The sequence below is a fragment of the Mucor velutinosus genome (genome assembly GCF_035048745.1).
Source record: "Mucor velutinosus strain NIH1002 chromosome Unknown tig00001567, whole genome shotgun sequence".
Classification (NCBI taxonomy): domain Eukaryota; kingdom Fungi; phylum Mucoromycota; class Mucoromycetes; order Mucorales; family Mucoraceae; genus Mucor; species Mucor velutinosus.
The window spans coordinates 266,552-285,019 of record NW_027041896.1 but is presented as its reverse complement, the minus strand read 5'-3'; the positions used below and the strand labels follow the sequence as shown (position 1 = coordinate 285,019).

General features: G+C 39.1%; 5 protein-coding genes across 5 annotated transcripts; 2 read left to right on the top strand and 3 right to left on the bottom strand.

Annotated features, from left to right (window-relative positions):
• Window positions 1-1,967: 1,967 nt before the first annotated feature.
• HEK2_2 (RNA binding protein, heterogenous nuclear RNP-K like protein) lies at window positions 1,968-3,914 on the bottom strand (the record flags this gene model as incomplete). The annotated part of the gene is made up of 6 exons (XM_064831150.1): window positions 1,968-2,411; window positions 2,467-2,662; window positions 2,719-3,330; window positions 3,388-3,678; window positions 3,734-3,830; window positions 3,896-3,914. 6 exons carry the CDS (start codon window positions 3,912-3,914, stop codon window positions 1,968-1,970), a joined length of 1,659 nt encoding a protein of 552 aa, XP_064688018.1.
• Window positions 3,915-4,242: 328 nt separating this feature from the next.
• Window positions 4,243-5,854, top strand: ATC70_011966 (uncharacterized protein; the record flags this gene model as incomplete). Its single annotated transcript, XM_064831149.1, has 3 exons — window positions 4,243-4,321; window positions 4,375-4,593; window positions 4,689-5,854. 3 exons carry the CDS (start codon window positions 4,243-4,245, stop codon window positions 5,852-5,854), a joined length of 1,464 nt encoding a protein of 487 aa, XP_064688017.1.
• A 1,443-nt stretch (window positions 5,855-7,297) lies between these two features.
• Window positions 7,298-8,896, top strand: YAR1 (ankyrin repeat-containing protein; the record flags this gene model as incomplete). Its single annotated transcript, XM_064831148.1, has 5 exons — window positions 7,298-7,382; window positions 7,449-7,554; window positions 7,611-7,720; window positions 7,774-8,223; window positions 8,289-8,896. 5 exons carry the CDS (start codon window positions 7,298-7,300, stop codon window positions 8,894-8,896), a joined length of 1,359 nt encoding a protein of 452 aa, XP_064688016.1.
• Window positions 8,897-16,155: 7,259 nt separating this feature from the next.
• On the bottom strand, window positions 16,156-16,473 carry ATC70_011964 (uncharacterized protein; the record flags this gene model as incomplete). Its single annotated transcript, XM_064831147.1, has 1 exon — window positions 16,156-16,473. The coding sequence occupies one exon, from the start codon at window positions 16,471-16,473 to the stop codon at window positions 16,156-16,158; it is 318 nt and encodes a 105-aa protein (XP_064688015.1).
• A 1,468-nt stretch (window positions 16,474-17,941) lies between these two features.
• Window positions 17,942-18,310, bottom strand: hus5 (SUMO conjugating enzyme Hus5; the record flags this gene model as incomplete). The annotated part of the gene is made up of 1 exon (XM_064831146.1): window positions 17,942-18,310. One exon carries the CDS (start codon window positions 18,308-18,310, stop codon window positions 17,942-17,944), a length of 369 nt encoding a protein of 122 aa, XP_064688014.1.
• Between the last annotated feature and the right edge of the window lie 158 nt (window positions 18,311-18,468).

Genomic DNA, 18,468 nt, shown 5'->3' with positions numbered 1-18,468 from the left:
AAGTAGATTTTAAACTGCCAATTATTAGTTTGTAAAAGAAAGGTTATATTAGAGCCAGGAGGAGGAGAGGAGGTAGCTCCCTCAGCATCCTTTTTGCTTACACTGATATCAAACAAAACTATTATTGGGACAATGTGAAAGAGAATTCAATATTTTATGCAGCATTTGTACATTGCAATCACCATTTTCTGATAACAGAATTGCCATATCATTCGCTGCTGCTGATGCTCTTAATAGATGGCGACATAAAGCTGACCATGTGTAAATACAGGACTTCTATCAGATCTACAGCGACTTTTTTGAGGTATTGTCATTGCAAAAGACACCTTTATGAGGCAAAGCTCCCCCAAAAAAACGTATTTGTGCTAAGAAATTGTCCTTTCAATTCCATGAGGTACCCCTCATGGTTTTTGGTCGATTTTTGGCCATGTTTTTTTTTTTTTTTTTTTTTTTTTTTGGGTCCAAAAAGTTGAGCAAAGGTGCCAGGAAGTTATTACTACTCAGGTACGATTGTTTGGCGTCATTCCGGTGGCTCATAAAGGTCTACATGTCAAGATATGAAAGCTTGAAAGCTGTTAAATTTGGTTATGTATTGCTTTATAGAGTTTATTTACACGGCATAAATCACATCTTTGGTAGCTGCAATTTACTGGAAAGGCAGTTCTGTAGCTTGAGGAATTTTAATTTGAATAAGTATCCAGGTCCATCTTAAAATTGTCTGCAAATTCAAAATAACTATACGGCTCCTCCAAATTCTTTGCATCCTCAAACCAGCTTCTATACGCGTTATCTTTTTCTACGTGCCGAAACATGCAAAGGTAAGGATGAAAGAAAGAGTTGAGGGTTTCTTTTTTACCTGAGGTGGTACAATCTTTCATCCTGTTCAAAGAATCTGTCTGCTTCTTTTGCGAATGCATTGAAAAAGAAATGAAAAATGAAGATGAAAATGAAAATGTGAGGAAAAGAGAAATATAAGTTACAATTGTTAGCAGTGGTGGTTAATGGTTCAGAACAAGGACTTCATTAATTTCACACCATCATCATTGATCAGATCATGCTTCCTAGAGGCATTATTACACAGAGATCTTAAGCATAAAACCACGTCTCCAGAAGTCCCCACCTGGATATCCTTTTCTGTATTTTTCAATCTGCACTCTTCCCTCTTTTAATTTAATAACTATTCTCTTGACGGTAAGCAGCAATGTAAAACTTGGTTGCTCACTCCAACAATGACAACAAAAGATACGTTGTCCCCTTCACTAAGTTACATGGGCACGCCGCAAGGCTCCAAGTGATTACGATGCATATTGTAGATTCAACACTACCGTATGATCGTAAAGCGTTTATTCCGCAAGCACTCATCTTTCTCGTGTATTCTAATCAACCAAGGGTTTTGAAAGAATCATACCTGAATAAGGCAAATGCAGCGTTACTCTTATCAAACATTACTGATTTCTTTGACATGCGTCTAGCGATTCATCGTATTGGATTTGTAGACGTCACAATCATAACGTTTTGCTATCATGGTGCCGTTCGATCGTCAAGAGGGAGCTTTGCCATGGTATTAGAATAGTATGCATAGTCAGTCAAGTTCTCAAGTACGCCCCTTGTGTGGCACACATAGTATACATCACATCATTTGCATTTGAAATAAAATGATATTATCGCTGCCAAATGCCGCGTACTGATAACGCATTTAGACTACAACCCTAAAAGCTACATTGACAGATTTGACAGTCGACCAAACAGCATTTGAGTAATCACAACAGATGCGTTTATGAGCTCTATTGATCTCGCTGCAGCATTGCACTTGATTCATACTTATAGATACTTTCGATATATCCACCTCCGTATTTAATATGTTCAACGTTCAATATATTGTATAGCAAGTCGAGATATAGATTTTGTTTATATGTAATTTACAAGTGATGTATATAGTATATATATATATAAAGGTGTTGTATCAGCTAATCATGACGTTTTCTTTTGAGATCTCTTTCCCAATCCCTCCAGGGGCAATCGCTTCTCCAATTGGCTTTATCTGATTTTTCTTCTGGCAAGACGGGATCTGCACCGTGAAGCCATGGATGGCTCACCAAATCATATGCTCTTGCTCTGTTACTATAGGCAAGCATAGGGTCCAAAAAGCTTGCAATTTCCTCTGCTTCTCGTCTGCGGTATCCGTATTTATCATGAAGCACATCCTCCAGCGACCAGTATTTAAGACGATGAATGTGTCGAAGCTCGCCTTTGTGCGTAAAGAATTCGGACGAGTTTTTGCCTGATAATGCATATGATTTGTTAATGGGTCCCATAAGTTCAATAATCTGTGCAAGATGGTCTTCATCACGGCTGTAACGTGAGCCCTTTTGTGGATCAAACAAATAGTTGCCAGTCAACAGTTCAAAAATCTAGCAAACACAGATTAGGCGGACAGTCTGAATCACTCATAACGTGTATACCTACCATGCATGCCAAACTCCAGATATCTGCTCCAGCATCCCATTTAGCCCCTAGAATGACCTCCGGTGATCGGTACTGTCTTGTTTGGATATCCTCTGTAAAGTGATGATTGACCCAACAAGCGTTACCCAGGTCTGCAATCTTGATTTTTATACTCTCTCCATTATCGTCTATGCTGTGTCGAGAATGAGAATCTGATCTATTGATACATACGAGGTTAGAGACAAAGAAAGCACTGTAGCTAACGAAGCTTACCTAGACCTTGATCGCTTTCCTGACCCGTTTCTTCGACCCCGTTCATCGTCATATGCCGTAGTGGTATCATTTTCAAAAGACAGTGGCTGTGAAGCCACCATTTTGACATGTCGATTCTTTCTCACTGGACTTCTTCCTCTACTACGACTGTCAGGAGAGAAGCTCACAGAGGCATGGTTGCTTTCAGACTCGTCAAGGTCAACTTTGGCCGTGTCCAATTTCTTCAAAAGTTCCTCTGCATTCTCCAGATACATGAGCACATTCTCGGGCTTCAAGTCAGTGTGAATGATGCCACACTTTCTATGCAGATAATCAAGGCCAAGCAGCATTTGCTTTGCGATTTGTTTCACCAGATTTATGGGAATGCCACGACTCTTGTATCGTTTGATCAACGATAAAAGGTTTTCGCCCAGCACCTCAAATGTCATGCAAACATGTGTACCGTTGGGACCTTTCACCATAAAATGATCTACCACTGCAGTAACGAATCGTGCGCCCAGGGATTTGGGATCTGCTTCAGCGACTCGCTCCAGAAGCTTGATTTCGTCAATGGCTGTCTCGGTATAATGCTTTGCAGATTTTACAACCTTCATGGCAAAATGCTTTCCGGTACTAAGATATACATAGCGCATGAGTTTCTCTTCATACCCCACACTAACGGCAACTTACGTTTGGTCCTTCACAAGCCATACAGTGGAGAAATGGCCCCATCCTAGCTTCCGAATCACAATGTATTGACCATCTTTGTATTTCTCGCCCACATGAACTGGATGATAGCCTCCTTTGCAATAGTCTTTTCTGTCCTCCTCCTCTTCCTCATCCTCATCCATATAATAGTCGTCAGAATAAGATCCTCTGGAGTACGATCGATGCCTTGAACATGCTGGTTCACGACTGTATCTCTTGGATGCTTTGTATTGAGGACGCGCTTGTCTGTGTGGATGCGACGTTCTATACGGCCTAGCGACAAGAATGTGTCAGGCACCAGTTACCACAAGTACTGTCGTTTGCTTACATGATTTTGTGGTCCTGTCTGTGATAGCTTGACTTTCTGGTGGATGCAGTTGTAGTGTACGAGTGACTATGGTGCAAGGACCTCTTGCCTTTGCGGTCTTGATTGTATCAAATTTGGTCAGTTTATCATAAGCATTTATTGATTGTGCGCTACTCTTCTCACCTTCTCTTTCCAAAGACATGCTAAAAGATTCAAAGGGTATAAAAGCGAGATAGAGAGAGATAGGCAGAATAAGGAAATGGTCAAAAAGCTAATGTGGTAGTAAGCCACATTAAAGCAAGTGACTTTGTCGAAATCACCGTGCCAGCTCCTATTGAATGGTGGTGGCGTTTGCTGTTGTTGTTTGCTGATGATAATCCAATCTATTTATATCAGTTATTTACGGCTTTAAGGAGTGGTATTTGCTTAAACAATATGTGAATCAAAAATTAAAATAAAAAGGGCATGTCAAAACAGAACCATCCTCCTCTTTTTCTCCTTGCCATCGTTTCTTTCTTGTAAAATACAACATGTCTACTCTGGAAAACCTCACAGAAAGCTTTAACCGCATCAATTTTGATGCCTCTCCTCATCAAGCATGGCTCAATGGTAAGTTTATCATTAGAGTCATTCTCAGTAGACTTATATTTTTGCTTGTACAGGCCGTTATCAGAGAACAAGCAACCGGAATCTGCGCATCATGCCAAGCGATGATGAAGACGAGGATGAGGACGAAGACGAAGCCATCTATTCTTCTGAAGACAGTGGTCGACAGAGCCTCAGCAAGATGAACAACCCAAAAAAATTGACCAAGCAAAAGGTGGTTGTGACAAAGCCCAAGTCTGCCATTCCATTACCCAGTGATGAGGAAGATAATACAGGTAAGCATCTCTTTCTCTCCCCTGATTCAATGTATACACCCTCATTTATCGGAGTAAACGAGAAGCATGTCTCTGACTCATTTCTTTGTGTATAGATCAAGAGGAGGAAGAGAATGACGAGGATGACGATGAGCTGCTGCCTATCCATCAGTCGATGCCAAGACCAATGCATGGTGGTTTGCCCTATAGAATCAATCGATCTGCGCCAACTTTACCACAACAATTTGAACCACATCCAATCCAGCATTTATTCATGCATCATTCCGACGGCAGTACCAATAGCAATCATAGTTCCTCCATAGCTACCAAGCCGCAAAATCAACGTTCCGTCTCTACAGATGATTTAGCCAAATTCCTCAAGGATGGTCAACAGCAAAGTGGTGGACAGCAAGAGGGAGGCGAAGCTGATGATGAGGACAATGAAGTACTTGGCCAACATTTGAGATACGCTTCCAACAGTCTAGATGTGCCCCCTACACTACATCATTTGCATCAATATCAACAGTATCATCAACAGCAACAGTTGGCTCAGTTTCAGTATCTCCAACAGCAGCAGCAGCAGCAACATGTAGCTAATACATCTATGCAGCCTAGAAACCTAAAACAGCAGCAGCAGCAGCAGCAGCAGCAATCACAACAACAACGCATGACGACCATGTCAGGCATGGATCTGCTGATTCAAAGAGAACAAGAGAGAGCCGAGGCTAAACGCCAAAAGCCAAAGATGAATCCTGGAAAAGTCAAAATTGAAGGGTTGTTGGGTAAATTGCCTGAGCCAGGTACACACAACATTAATTTTCAACAAATCCAGCAACAACAACAACAGCAGCAGCAGCAGCAGTTACAACAACAAATGCATCAGCAACACTATATGAACTCACCTGTGCCTACAATGAATGGTAGCAAAAAGTATAGCCATGCTAATAGACAAGTGTATTATCAACAACAACCTCAGCCTCAACCTTATGGCTACGTTCCTAATCCTCCCTCCATGTACGACTATTACAGCAACGGTAGATCTTCTGTACCACCCATGAACCACAGCATGTATTCTGCTCAACCGTCCTTCTACCAATTACCCAATTATACCAGTAGCGGCAACTTGTATACCACCATGATGGCTCCGCCAGGATCGCAATCTTTACCGCAGACGAACCGACCTGGAAGTGCCATGTCATCTTACCCCAACAACAACCAAAAGCAACAACCTCGATCCACGACGCCCGTTTCACTCTCACCACAACACTATCAACAACACTAAGTACATGTAATATCTTTTATATCAAGGAGGCTTTCCATCTATACCATACCAAGAAAGATATCGTAATAGGAGTGTTTTATAATTTAAGCATAACAAACAGATTTTTATATAATACTGGAATATTCTATTCGTTTTCTTTGGCATGTATATATATACACAATGAATTGTTTATTTGTTCCAGAGCGGAAAGCAGCTAAAACTGGATCAGGGCAAGCTGCTGTTGGCCTGTTTGTTAGCTGTATACTGAATGAAAAGCTGCAAGCAAGTTTTGATTACGGCCGGAAAAAAGAGCTGCTGATGCCTGTTTTGGATACAAGGCGTGGATGCTTCCTTTGTCTGATGAGATGAATCGATGTCAGAAACAACAAAAACAATAGCAACACTTGAATGACCATCAAGCATCATGTGTTCCATAATAAAGACAAAACATCAAGGGGGAGAAGGTAGTAGGACCGGGAAGGGATGAAGCAAAGGCAGTTTTAAAATTGAATTTACTAATAAAAGAAGCAGTGCATGTGCATTACAGAGGGAAGTTTATTCTACTTTGTTTATAGTTAAATTTATGCATTGAATATACATCATCGACACTGAGATGGCCTCCCCTGCTTCATTTCACTATAACTAGCATTGCAATAAGTTTGAAACGAGTAATCTACAATTCGTTGTCTACTAATTTCTTTTCATTAAGAGTAGGGATCGGCACCCGAATCAAAGGTTGTACCTGAGGCATCTCGCTCTCTCTCTCTCTCTGTTTTGATGTAGTGCGTTTATAGCCAAGAGTGCCTCTCAATTCGGTTAAACGTAATTTCGTGATCTGCTGTCCTTTAATTATTTTTACCACGCTTTTGGTCGAATAAAAATGCTTACCAGAATATGACACTCTTATACATTTCTCAAATAACATGTAGATTGAGATCAAGTCAACAGCTAAAACATCAGGCAAATGAATTGATTCATGCCGAGGCTATGCATGAATTCAGAGCTCAGAAATGGTCATAAGCAGTTAAGGTTTCATCAGAAAAGAAAGTAGATCAGGATTTAAAAAAAAAACAAAAAATTGTTGGTACAACCTTAGGCTGTGATACACTATCTTCAAGATGTCACTCTCTGTCAATCTTATTTGTAGCATGATTCAATTCAATTTGGTGGGCATAGCAACGATAGCAGCATTCTAATACAAGATGCTCTTTAGGCTCATTCATCAATTAGTAAATCAAGATCCAATCTAGGAATAACTCGTTTTCTCTATTCGATCGGAAGCGATATAGATCAATTCAGTGGGTCTCAGTCCATGTCTCCGCTTGGAAGCATTTTTCATCTTACCATTCATATCAGCAAGAAACATTTCTCCCCGGCAACTTGAACGGGACAAGAAACAAAATTTTCAATCCTCTTTTTCTTTTTCCTCTTCTTTCTCTTCTTTGCTTATAGATAATACCAGCAATGAACGAGGCTCAATTATTGAATAAGCCTACGACAAGCTATTCTGCATCGGTCATTAGCGATAAAAAAGAGGGCTCCTCTCCAGGTACGTGAGATCAAATCAAACCTTGGCTAAGCATCTTGATCTCACCCTATTATTATACGATCCTAGTCTCGGAGGAAGTGATCACTGAAGACGAACTTGATGAGGAGAATGAACATGTAGAATTTGGCATTGATAGATCCAAGCAAGGATCAAGCTTTACAGCATTTTTCAGGCATGTTCATCAAAGATTACCTCTGCAGATCGTAGTGTTTCTTACAAATTATATAGTGTGGTATGTGTGGTAGCTGGTACGGGTGCTCTTGGTCTGCCTTATGCTTTAGCTCAAGGTGGTTGGATTGGTCTTTTTATCTTGTGTCTCAGCTGGATTTTATCAATTTGTAAGCATATCATCAAGCACGATGAGTGGCGCACATACTGAGATTTGTATTAGACACTGGTGTTTTGTTGATCCGTTCCATGTACTATGATGGTAAAACTCGTTTATCCAGTTACCAAGAAGTAGCCACTGCAGCATTTGGTACGCTTGGTGGCTGGGTTGCCTTTTTCTTTACAGCGATTACGCTGGTCGGCGTACCTGTACTCTACTTGTTACTCTCAGGTTTGAATTTACACAATGTTGCCAAGGGATCTTCAGCAGAATTGACCTTCCCCATCTGGGTCATTATTTGTACTTGTATCGTCGCCATTCCCTTCTTGTTCTTTAGATCCATGAAGGAAATGACCTTTTTGAGTGTCTTTGGTATGCTCTCCACTGTTGTTGTCATTCTGATTGTGCTAGGTGTTGCTGTGAAAGAAGCACCTGATCATGTAGACTCGCATCATGATGGTGTTATCTGGAACATGTTTCCTATTGCTCTTAGTTCCATCTCTTTCAGTTTTGGTAAGTTTTGTGTATATACCGTAGAATGAAATGTGAGTGATATTGACGCTTTGTATGACCTCAAGGTGGCAACCCTGTGTATCCTCATGTTGAACAATCCATGCGCAATAGAAGAGATTGGAACAAGGTGATTACAGCTGGTCTTACTTTTTGTGTTCTCCTCTACTTTTTGGCTGCTGTGCCTGGCTACTATGTTTATGGATCTGGATCTCTGTCTCCCATCTATGAATCATTGTCTGATACCAACAAGGGACCCAAATTTGCTTCCATCATCATCATTACTATCCATCTTATCTTGACCACACCCATCTTGTTGACCTCGTTTGCGCTGGATGTAGAAAAAATGCTCAAAATCAACCCTGAGCATAGATCTTTCTTTGTTGAATGGACCCTTCGCTTTATGTTCCGCGGTGCATTGATTGTAGTCATTGCTGTCATTGCCATCTTTGTGCCCTTCTTTGGTGATTTTATGTCTCTGCTAGGTGCCTTCTCCAACTGTGCTTTGGTTTTCATTTTCCCTGTTGTCTTTTATTACAAGCTCACTGGCGTCAAGGGAAAGCCTTGGTATGAGTATATTTTGGCCTTTTTGACTCTCTTGCTCGGTGTTGTAGGTCTGATCTTTGGTACCATCTCTGCCATTGAAGCCTTGAATGATGATTTCAAGAATAACTAATCCAATATCATCACATTACTCTTATACACGCTTACATACTTGATGGATGCACATACTTTAGATCTACGTCTATCATTTCACACTTCATGTATTATAATATTAATCTCGCTTCATAATAAAGTAACTTTACATACCATATATTTAACAGTGTTCATTGTCACTTTATTGACCACTTCACTTGGATACTAAGTTTGCGATTCATAAACATTACCAGTCGTCCAGGATCTGCTTTCCGTTTGCTTGAACACAGTATTCAAAAAATGTCTTTGTAGTCTCCAAAAAGGGACATCGAATGTATCCAAATGATAAAGATAAGGAACTCTAGTATCTAGAGGTTTGTGTACATACGTTACACGACCCTGGATGATAGTGTACACCAGGAGAAGAGCTCATCGGCAGTCAGCTCGGCTGATCCCTGATTTTCAGAAGCATGCAGCGTTGTGTGATAAGGTGCTCAATTTGTCAATGCAATACGTCGCTTGCAGGTTATTAAAGTACGAGTGCTGTATTTGCTTGGATAATTTGTCATAAAACATAATTCTAAGAAAAACGTACAATATACGGCTATATGTCCAAAAGTTTATCATTAGAAGTCATTAATTAGATACTCTTGGAAATCAATATCAAATCTTGGGTCATACCAGCGGTGTAGATCACCGTTGGTAGGTATAATCAAGATGCCCCATGTATCGCCCTTGAACTAGCCACCTTCTGAAATGAAATGAAGATGAAGAGACGTAGCCTTGCCGAAATTGCCTAGATAGTCGCTGATCTCCTGGCGAATTTTTGTAGCATCACCTTGGATGTAGACCTCTTGCACAAATAGACGATATCTTCTTCTAACTCGTTGATGCACAGTTTGATAGACCCGAATACCTCAACCATCCCGCAAGCAGAATGTTTTACTCAAAGCTTCCTAAAGATAGTGTGGTCCATCAAAGCTAATTTCGATATCGTTTTCGTAGCCAGTTCGACCCTGGCAAAAATGCGCATGGATACTGCGCACGCAGGCAGTAGCACCTTTCTAGTACTGATCACGAAGCACAGAAAGAAGGCACAAGGAGTCGGTTGGCTTAAAATCAAATCCATAAAGCGCTAATACCCGGAAGACCAACGAGTGAGAAAATATGCCTAGAAAAAATGTAAGCTCTGGGCAATCATCGACACTACTACTGCTCCTGAGAGGAGACACGTCCATTTCCATTGTCTTGCTTGGTAGATTCTTCACAGTGAGAACGGCTTTCAAGAGAATATAAAAAAAGCATAGAAGCTTTGCATTATTTATATTACTCAACCTATTATTTATTACCTGCTGAAAGCTGTACGAAGCCATGCCATTCGACTAACCTCATAGCTCAACGTCAGCATATGTCTGGGGCAGAGTACTCTTGTGCACATACATGCAATTTGAAATGAACGCATACATCTTACCATATTATTGGAAAGATTCTGTTGACTAAAACTACCCTTTAATGCGCATTATGCTAGGGTCTCATTGTGTATGGATTCAACTGATGTTGGTTTGACACACATCCGTAATGCGCCCGCAGATTTTTTGACATCAACTCAAAAAGCATGTCCTAAAATATGGCATTCGTTGTGTTTTTTTGGATGGTTTGTGCTGTTAATCATACAGCTATAATTGCCTTCATACTAGATATTGCGAAATTGGAGCATGATGTTGGAAGTCAATAATAAACAACGCATATTTGATGCGGCATTTGGTACGAGGAAAAACTGGTTGAGTAGATAGTGTACTGCTGTACCTTTAAGTGTACTTTTATCACGTATGAAATTTAGAAAGCATTCCCCATATGCCACTGTTTAATACATGCAAGATCAAATGATTGCACCTTAATTTTTTTTTGAATGTTAAGCACAAAGAATAAAAGGATTATTATTTGTAGCTTATAAAAAATGTTCGATATTATAAAAACAAGAAAAGACTTATTTGAATAAGATCAGACACAAAAAACTAAAGATTTATTGATGAAGACAAGAGTTATTCTATTTATACTAAGTTCTGAATGCCAAAGTAGCAATTTATCTTGTACAACGCTTATCACATCTGGTGAACCTCAGCATTTAGATAGCTGAGATGCACTTTAATTATCATAGCTTGTCCATGTTGTTGCACAACACAGACATGTCTACCCATCAAGAACACCTTAATCTTTCTAGACAGTTGTAGCCCTTCAGACACAACATTGAATAAAGAAGGACTTAAGTTGTATCTATTTAGAGACCCTTTTATTACAAAAACTATAGCATGATAAATGACAGAAGATCAAGGAAATCAACTAGTTGTAACCCTTCGCTGCTTCAACCTCCTAGCCAATCAGATTGCTTGAAAACTCCGCTGACCTAAAAAAAAATTTGCGAGGGTTTCCCCCTGTTTGGATGTGAGGCAAAATTTTAAGCGCCGCTATAATAGCAATATAGCCGCTGCTATCATCAAACTTCCCCCAGGTGCTAGAGCATGCCTTACTTACACCACCTAGCTTTAGATTCTGGCGTTGAGACCCTCAATCATCACTAAAGTAAGTAGTGATAACCAAGTGGAGGCAGCCTATCTACCTCCTAGCCTCGGATAAAGTCTTGTTGAGCTTCAGGGATAGGCACATCCACACAACGTAAAAAAGGTATGCTTCAAAGAAACATCATAGTAATAAAAGAAAGAAGAAAAGAAAAATACTACTGTACTATGGAAATATAGTAGTATGTAGGCAAAAAAGGGATACTCACACAAAGCGAGTTAAAGAAAAGCATAACAAATACAACGTCAGAGATGTTCAGAACAGCTCGTTGTTGTTGCAACAAAAATGCACACATGAGCAACATGCATGGTAATAGTCGTATGTAAAGCAATACAAACACGCACAACTGCAAAAGTAACAGTAGTATTATAAGTTTGCAATAGAACATAATGACTAATGTTGATTCATGTGAAGCCATAGAGGCAACACAACCAACAAAAGAAAAAAAAAAACGCAACAAAGAAAACATCATGAATGCATTATCATGAGAAAGGAAGCAATAATATAAACGTTCAAAGAAGTTTTATATCATTGCGACCAGAAGAAAAAAGTTACTTACCACTTACCACAGCCACAGATAGACCAGAAGAGTATAGGAAATCACCGGAGACAGACCAGAGAACGAGCATGCACCAAATACAGCAGACCAAGAAAGACCAGAATAGCAGCAGCAGCAGCAGCAAAACCAGCACCATAGAAAAACTAAAGAACGAACGACACCAGAGAACGAGCAGGCACCAAAGACAGTAGACCGGGAGAGATCATATTCGCAGCAGCAGCAGCAACACCAGTACCGTAGAAAGACCAAAGAACGAACACCACCAGCAGAGACCAAACAAAGACCAAAGAGGTTACTTGCCAATTATCACCAACACAAATAGACGAGAAGAGAATGGGCAATCACCAGAGATATACCAGAGAACAAGCATACAATAGACAGTAGAACAGGAAACACCAGATTATCAACAACACCAACAGCAGCACCAGCAGCAACACTAGCAGATACACCAGAAGGAACAACAGCATCATAGAAAAACCGACCAACGAGCGACACCAGAGACCAGGCAAAGATTAAAGATGCAACCGCTTGAGACAGAGACCAAAGAAGCAGACTGCAGAGATAGGAGAGAAGCAACGGCCGCAGCACGCACGTCAAACCGGCAAAAAAATTATTGAAACCTAATAAACAAATTCGATTAGTGCTAATTCTACGCCTTCCAGTGCTCGTTATGGAATGGTACTTATCATATTCTACTTCAAAGGAGCAGTATCAGGTATCTTTAACAGTATAAGACTGTGTCATCAGAAGCTAGAGAGTTATTCTGAATCAACAGGGTTGTTCCAAAACCAACATGGTTTGATAATAAACGCGCTTTGCAAAAAGGGTAGAAAACAGAGGTATGGAATAATGAGTGGACGCCCTATGCGACGTCACGACCAGTAGATTTGGTCTCAGTCTTCTGCCGTGGTTGCAGCCATAACTGCTGTACTTTAATTTGAAATTGTGCAGTGGGTATTTTCCTGTTCAAATTTGACTTGATCTCATATTTTTGAAACGTTTTTGCTAAATTTGACTATTAAAATTGTCATTGTTATACTTTACTTTCTAATGCGTCCATAAAGAGTCAACAAAGCGCATTGATTGATGCTTATTACTTTCAGCTTCTAGACAGAAAATAACGAGCAGTTTTCAAAAAGATGAAAACAGCTTTTCTGTGAATATGTCAAAATCTAGCATATACAAGTCTCATAAAGAAAGATTCCAGTGTTGCATTGCATCTGTATGATCAACTTGGCCTAATATGTATTATAAGAAAAACCTTCATTTTTCGGGCGAAAAACGCGATCGTTTGATTTTCAAGAATTTTCCCTTACTAGTACACATGAAAAAATGAGGATTTCCATGGATTTGCAATGACCCAAAAATTTTTGACATAAAGCATCAGTAAGTCAATGGTAATCAAGGGCAATCATTTGATGCCAATTTAAGCGCTCAAAACGGCTTGTAACAGGAGATATTTGTGGCTGAAAACTACTAAATTTAGTCCTAATCTGGCGTATAACTAAGAATTGAGAAACTGCATTGTCAAATTCGTAAGTAATATAAATCCGCATTGATAGCTTAAAGGAGCTTCATTGCATAAAAGGCAAAGTTTTATACGATGAGCGCTGTTCGTGGCATTTTTAAGGCTCAAATAAAGCAGTTACGATATAAATGCGAAAACTCAGGCCAGCTCACATTATGCTTAGCATGATAAAACAGCTCGATCCATGCGTGCTTGCATCAATGCACATATCAGGCGCTTGTAAGCATCAGGCGAAGGCATCAGGGCCACATAAACATGCGGCACGTCTTCAGAAGGCCCTCCTAGTGAGACTTGCAGTGAAATCAGGTTTAAATAGATTTCACAAAAAAAAAATAAAGCAATAGTAAAATACAATGGAAATCAACTGTATTTTATTTGTGTATAAAATGAACTAAGATCTTGGAATTGAGTAAAAAAAGAAGAGTATTTATACATTTGCATCTAGCTTGTAGGATTAGTGTTGATAGAGAGCAATAGGTGCTGCTATTGCGATATCTGGCAAATGTTGTTGATGTGTGATTTAAAGTGGTAATCAATGCAAGAGCACTGGCCATAAAGGTCGATTTGAGTAACCTTGATGGGCTTGGGTGAGCTATCGTCATAGCATGATTTAATGTAACCTTGATGGTTTAAAGTGTGATGTTTGTTATTGAAGTATGGAATCCTTTATCTGGGATATTGTGCAACTATGGCAGCAGGGCATAGTTGTCATATTTGAATATGCTTGTTATTGATTTGATTTCATTTGGATAAAGATACCATCACTTATTACGACCATCATGGGTGTGATTGAATACACTGTGATCAGGAGTGATTCATTCACACGATGTGCGATATAAGCATGCATCTTTACTTTAGTATTTTTAAATGGTTTTTTGATGTACATTTGAGCGCTTTCATTAATAGATCCAAATAGCATGAATTTGAATGAGTGCTATTTGATGAACTTTGGTTTTCAATCAAGTTGCGTTTGGGTGGCTATTTCATTACAAAATGTACTATACGTTGTATAACATATGATAAGGATTGAACATTAGCAAGGATGCGTAGTACATTGAGATCTCTTTATTTAGGCATTGCAAAGGGACATGGTTGGTGTCATCAAATAGCTGATGCATATCCTGGTTTTTGCTGTGTGATTGCCTGTAGCCTTTCGCCCCTAAAGTGGGCTTCAATTCTGGCAAATGTCCTTCTATTCCATCAGATACGTACTATGTGAAACATTCTATCCTGGATCCTCATTGCTGTTGTATTGCTATAAAGAATGGTATCATTTAATGCGTCATTTTATTTTGCAAAAAATTGTTAAGGACTGAAAGCATTAATTGCTATTGAAGATAATATGTTTAAGCGACTAAAGGGCAAAAGTATGTATCATATTGGTGTCAAGTTGTTTATAATGACTGCCAGCTGGTTCCTGTAAGTGGGAAATCACAGCATTTCCTAGTCTATTATAGCCCAACTTTAACACTGTGATACATGCAAATTGAAGAGCCGTTTACCAATTTAATGAGGCTATATATCCTAAATTTCAGCGTTACATCTGTCCTCATCATATGCAATGTCTGGCATCGTATGCCATGTGCATTCCTATCAGATTCTTGAATATACTTTTTGTCATCACTGACTTGATCCTTCTCAACAACTATAGATACCGCCTCGATTTCTCAGCGGGCTTACGCTTTATTCCAGACTTTGTTTGCTGTGGATGATAACCATGATGGGTGAAAAAGGATATACAGCAAATTTTAAGCACTGGCAAGATTTCTTGTTGAATTGAAAAAAAAGCACTCGTGTTTTGCAAAGGAATCTTGTCAACACCAAACAAACATGCTCCCCGAACGATCGATCACTTGTTTGTTTAAAAAACACCCAAATCACACATCAGTAGTCAATTATGGAAATTACCGAAAAAATTGCCTCATCTAGAGAAACATAAGCTCATCTTTTGATCTACATGAAATGATTGTCGTATGCGGCTATGGGTCTAAATAAATGACTAACCTCCTCACCAGACTCTCAGCCATTTGGTCTATAGTCTCCTCTGTGGCTACCTACTGTATATTACCACATAACCGCTGCCATTATCATTGCATTCTCCTGACGCATCCTACAAAATGTACGCAAATTTATCAATGCGCTCCTCCGGCTGAAGCGAACAACAACGATAACCACAAGTAAATCTTAATTTTCAATAACGAAATGTCTGTTGTTTAAACATGTTGCATTAGAAATGTGAGCATTTATTAAGTTAATTGAAAATGAAGAAGTATACAAACAAATGTACGATTAAATCATTTTTAAAGCAGAAAACTTTTTTGTATATTTCTTTGTTTGACATGCACAAGCACATAGCCGGTGGTATACAAAACGTGTAGGATGTTACTGTCAAGTATACATCATCTGTACGAAAGAGTCTCAAAAAAAAAAAGAAAACAAGTAAATTCTCCTTGATTTTTTTTTTTTTTTTTACGAATCTCCCTAATAATGTGATGAGATACTGAGAGATAGAGAGTGACTCCATTGGTGTATATATACTTAAAATACTTGTTATAGACATGTATACTATAGTGCTTTGTTGAATGAATGTAGTGGTTTTGGTGGCATAGGGATGGGTGAGGTACAAAAATAGACATTAGTTTGTTGGTGATGGTGGATGCGATGCTGTGTTGCTGTATTGCCAGTAGTACCATTGCTTCAATTGCTGCTGATAGTGATACCATTGATCGTAGGCACTAGGCTTACGCACAAGACGGTTGTTATACTGATCGAAGCACCAACAGCGAGTACAGTAATCAGCGTCGCTCAAGAAGCGATTGCATGTTGAGCATTTTGTATGACAATCTGAACAAAACCAATCGGAAGATAATGTTTTATTGCAGGAACCACACATTACTTTGTCACTTGAGGCAGACAATTGAGGTGAAGATGGAGGAGAAGGGAAAAAGTTCATGAGGAAGATGTTGAATGAGCGAATTAAGGAAAGTAAAGAGAGGTATGTAGAAGAGAAAGACGAAAGTGATAAAGAATAGATGTGCTGAACCTAATAGCAAGTATTTATACAAGACCACTACAAGGAACTTGATTTACAGTGCTGTAGTAGTAAAAATACATTTTAAATTTATGCACAGACACCTTTTTGTTATTATTTCACGTTTGAAATACTCTTTTGAAATACTTGAATATGGTATTATTGTTTAATACAATCAAGGAGAGCGAGAAAACAGCCATGCCAAGCAGGCACAAAAAACCAGACTGATGTACATACATACATATTCATACATGCGTGATAGGATACCACATGTATGATAAAGGCATGTACATCTCTGTTATTATTATATCACTCGTTGGTTAAATAATGAATATCAGATCAAATGTAATCCTCCTGAACATTTTGCTCTCCATCATACAAGACGTTTAGTATTAAAAATTGTACATAATGCATCATGTAATCAAGAGGAATTTAACTATATCGTTTAGATTATAATCGCACAATGTGGATATACGCAACTCCTTATTTTTCTCATGCCTGCCAACTTGATGGATGGTGGTGCCAAACGTAAGATGGCGCCAAGATGGATGAAGCGTATGTGCCAATCTTATTTCACTATCAGGCAGACCAGATCCTCATGTAGGATCACAGCATCATTCAAAGTGTAATACAAGGAGAAGATCAAATAACTTCATTACTGCTTGTGTATCTGTATACCGTCAAAATAAAAGGGGGGGGGGGAGGGATCTTTTTGTAAATGTAAACAAAACTAGTTTTCGTCTCTGTCGCTCGAAATGATGATTATTCTGGACTCTGTTCAACTGTAGCGCTTTGCCCCCCCCCTGGTTTTTCTGCTTTTAATTTGATTAAAAAGAATGGCCATCTCCTCTTTTAATCATTCCAATAATACCTAATAATTCAACATGAAAAGACAGACAGCGAGAGAAAGAACAGCCACTTTAATACTAGCTGTTTGTATAACACTGGTAGTGTACAACAGTACAATTGAAATGACATAAATGACGGGATCTCTTCCGGTCCATTTTCCCACTTTCTCGCCTTTATCCTCCTCCCTTCGTCTACTATGTACCATAGATAAACACAAAGCTTGGACCACTTGTAAATAGATGTGTTGTCAGTTTGATTTTATTAATTACTGAAAAATGTTACAATCAATCAAGAGAATTACACGTGTGATGTGCGTGTGCGTGTGTTTCCTTTTGTCCCATCGTGTACTACCAAGTCTGTGCAGGCATTATGAATTTGAGAGATAAAGATGGAAAATAAGGTTGTATCAACAGTGCAGAGAAAGGGGAATCAGAGAAAACAGAGTGTATAGAGTGTAAAAATGTATGTGGATATATGTATAGTATATACAAAGAGAGAGAGAGAGAGAGAGAGAGAGACAGAGGCTATGTGTATGTATCTATTAGAAGACTGCTTTACAATGAGGAGCAGATGGCTGCATCAAATACTGGTGATTACGAGGAGGATCACCCATACTGAAGGATCGAGGTCGTTTCATTTCAGATGTCCTGGACACTTGCAATTGCGAAACAGCTTGATGAAGTGGAATGAAGCTTGAATCTTGCACCAAAGGGTTGCCAGTACGTGCTATTTGCTGTGGTTGCTGTTGCTGATGAGATTGATACTGTAAAATTTGCTGAATCTCCTTACAAGCATCTTGAACATCATCCAAGTTTATTTTATCATAGAACCCAACCCAGCAATGCTCTGCTCTACTATTGTTCCTACCCGTAAATGATGGCTTCAATGGACAAGGTGCAATCACATTCATGATATGTGTAATGTATGTATATAAACAAGGGAGATATGTACAAATGATATGATATACAAAAGAAGAGGAAGCGAAAAAGAGGAAGAAGAAAAGAGCAAAAATCAAGGGCTATTTATTTTAAAATGAACAAGTGGTAGCACAGATGATTACAAAAGCAG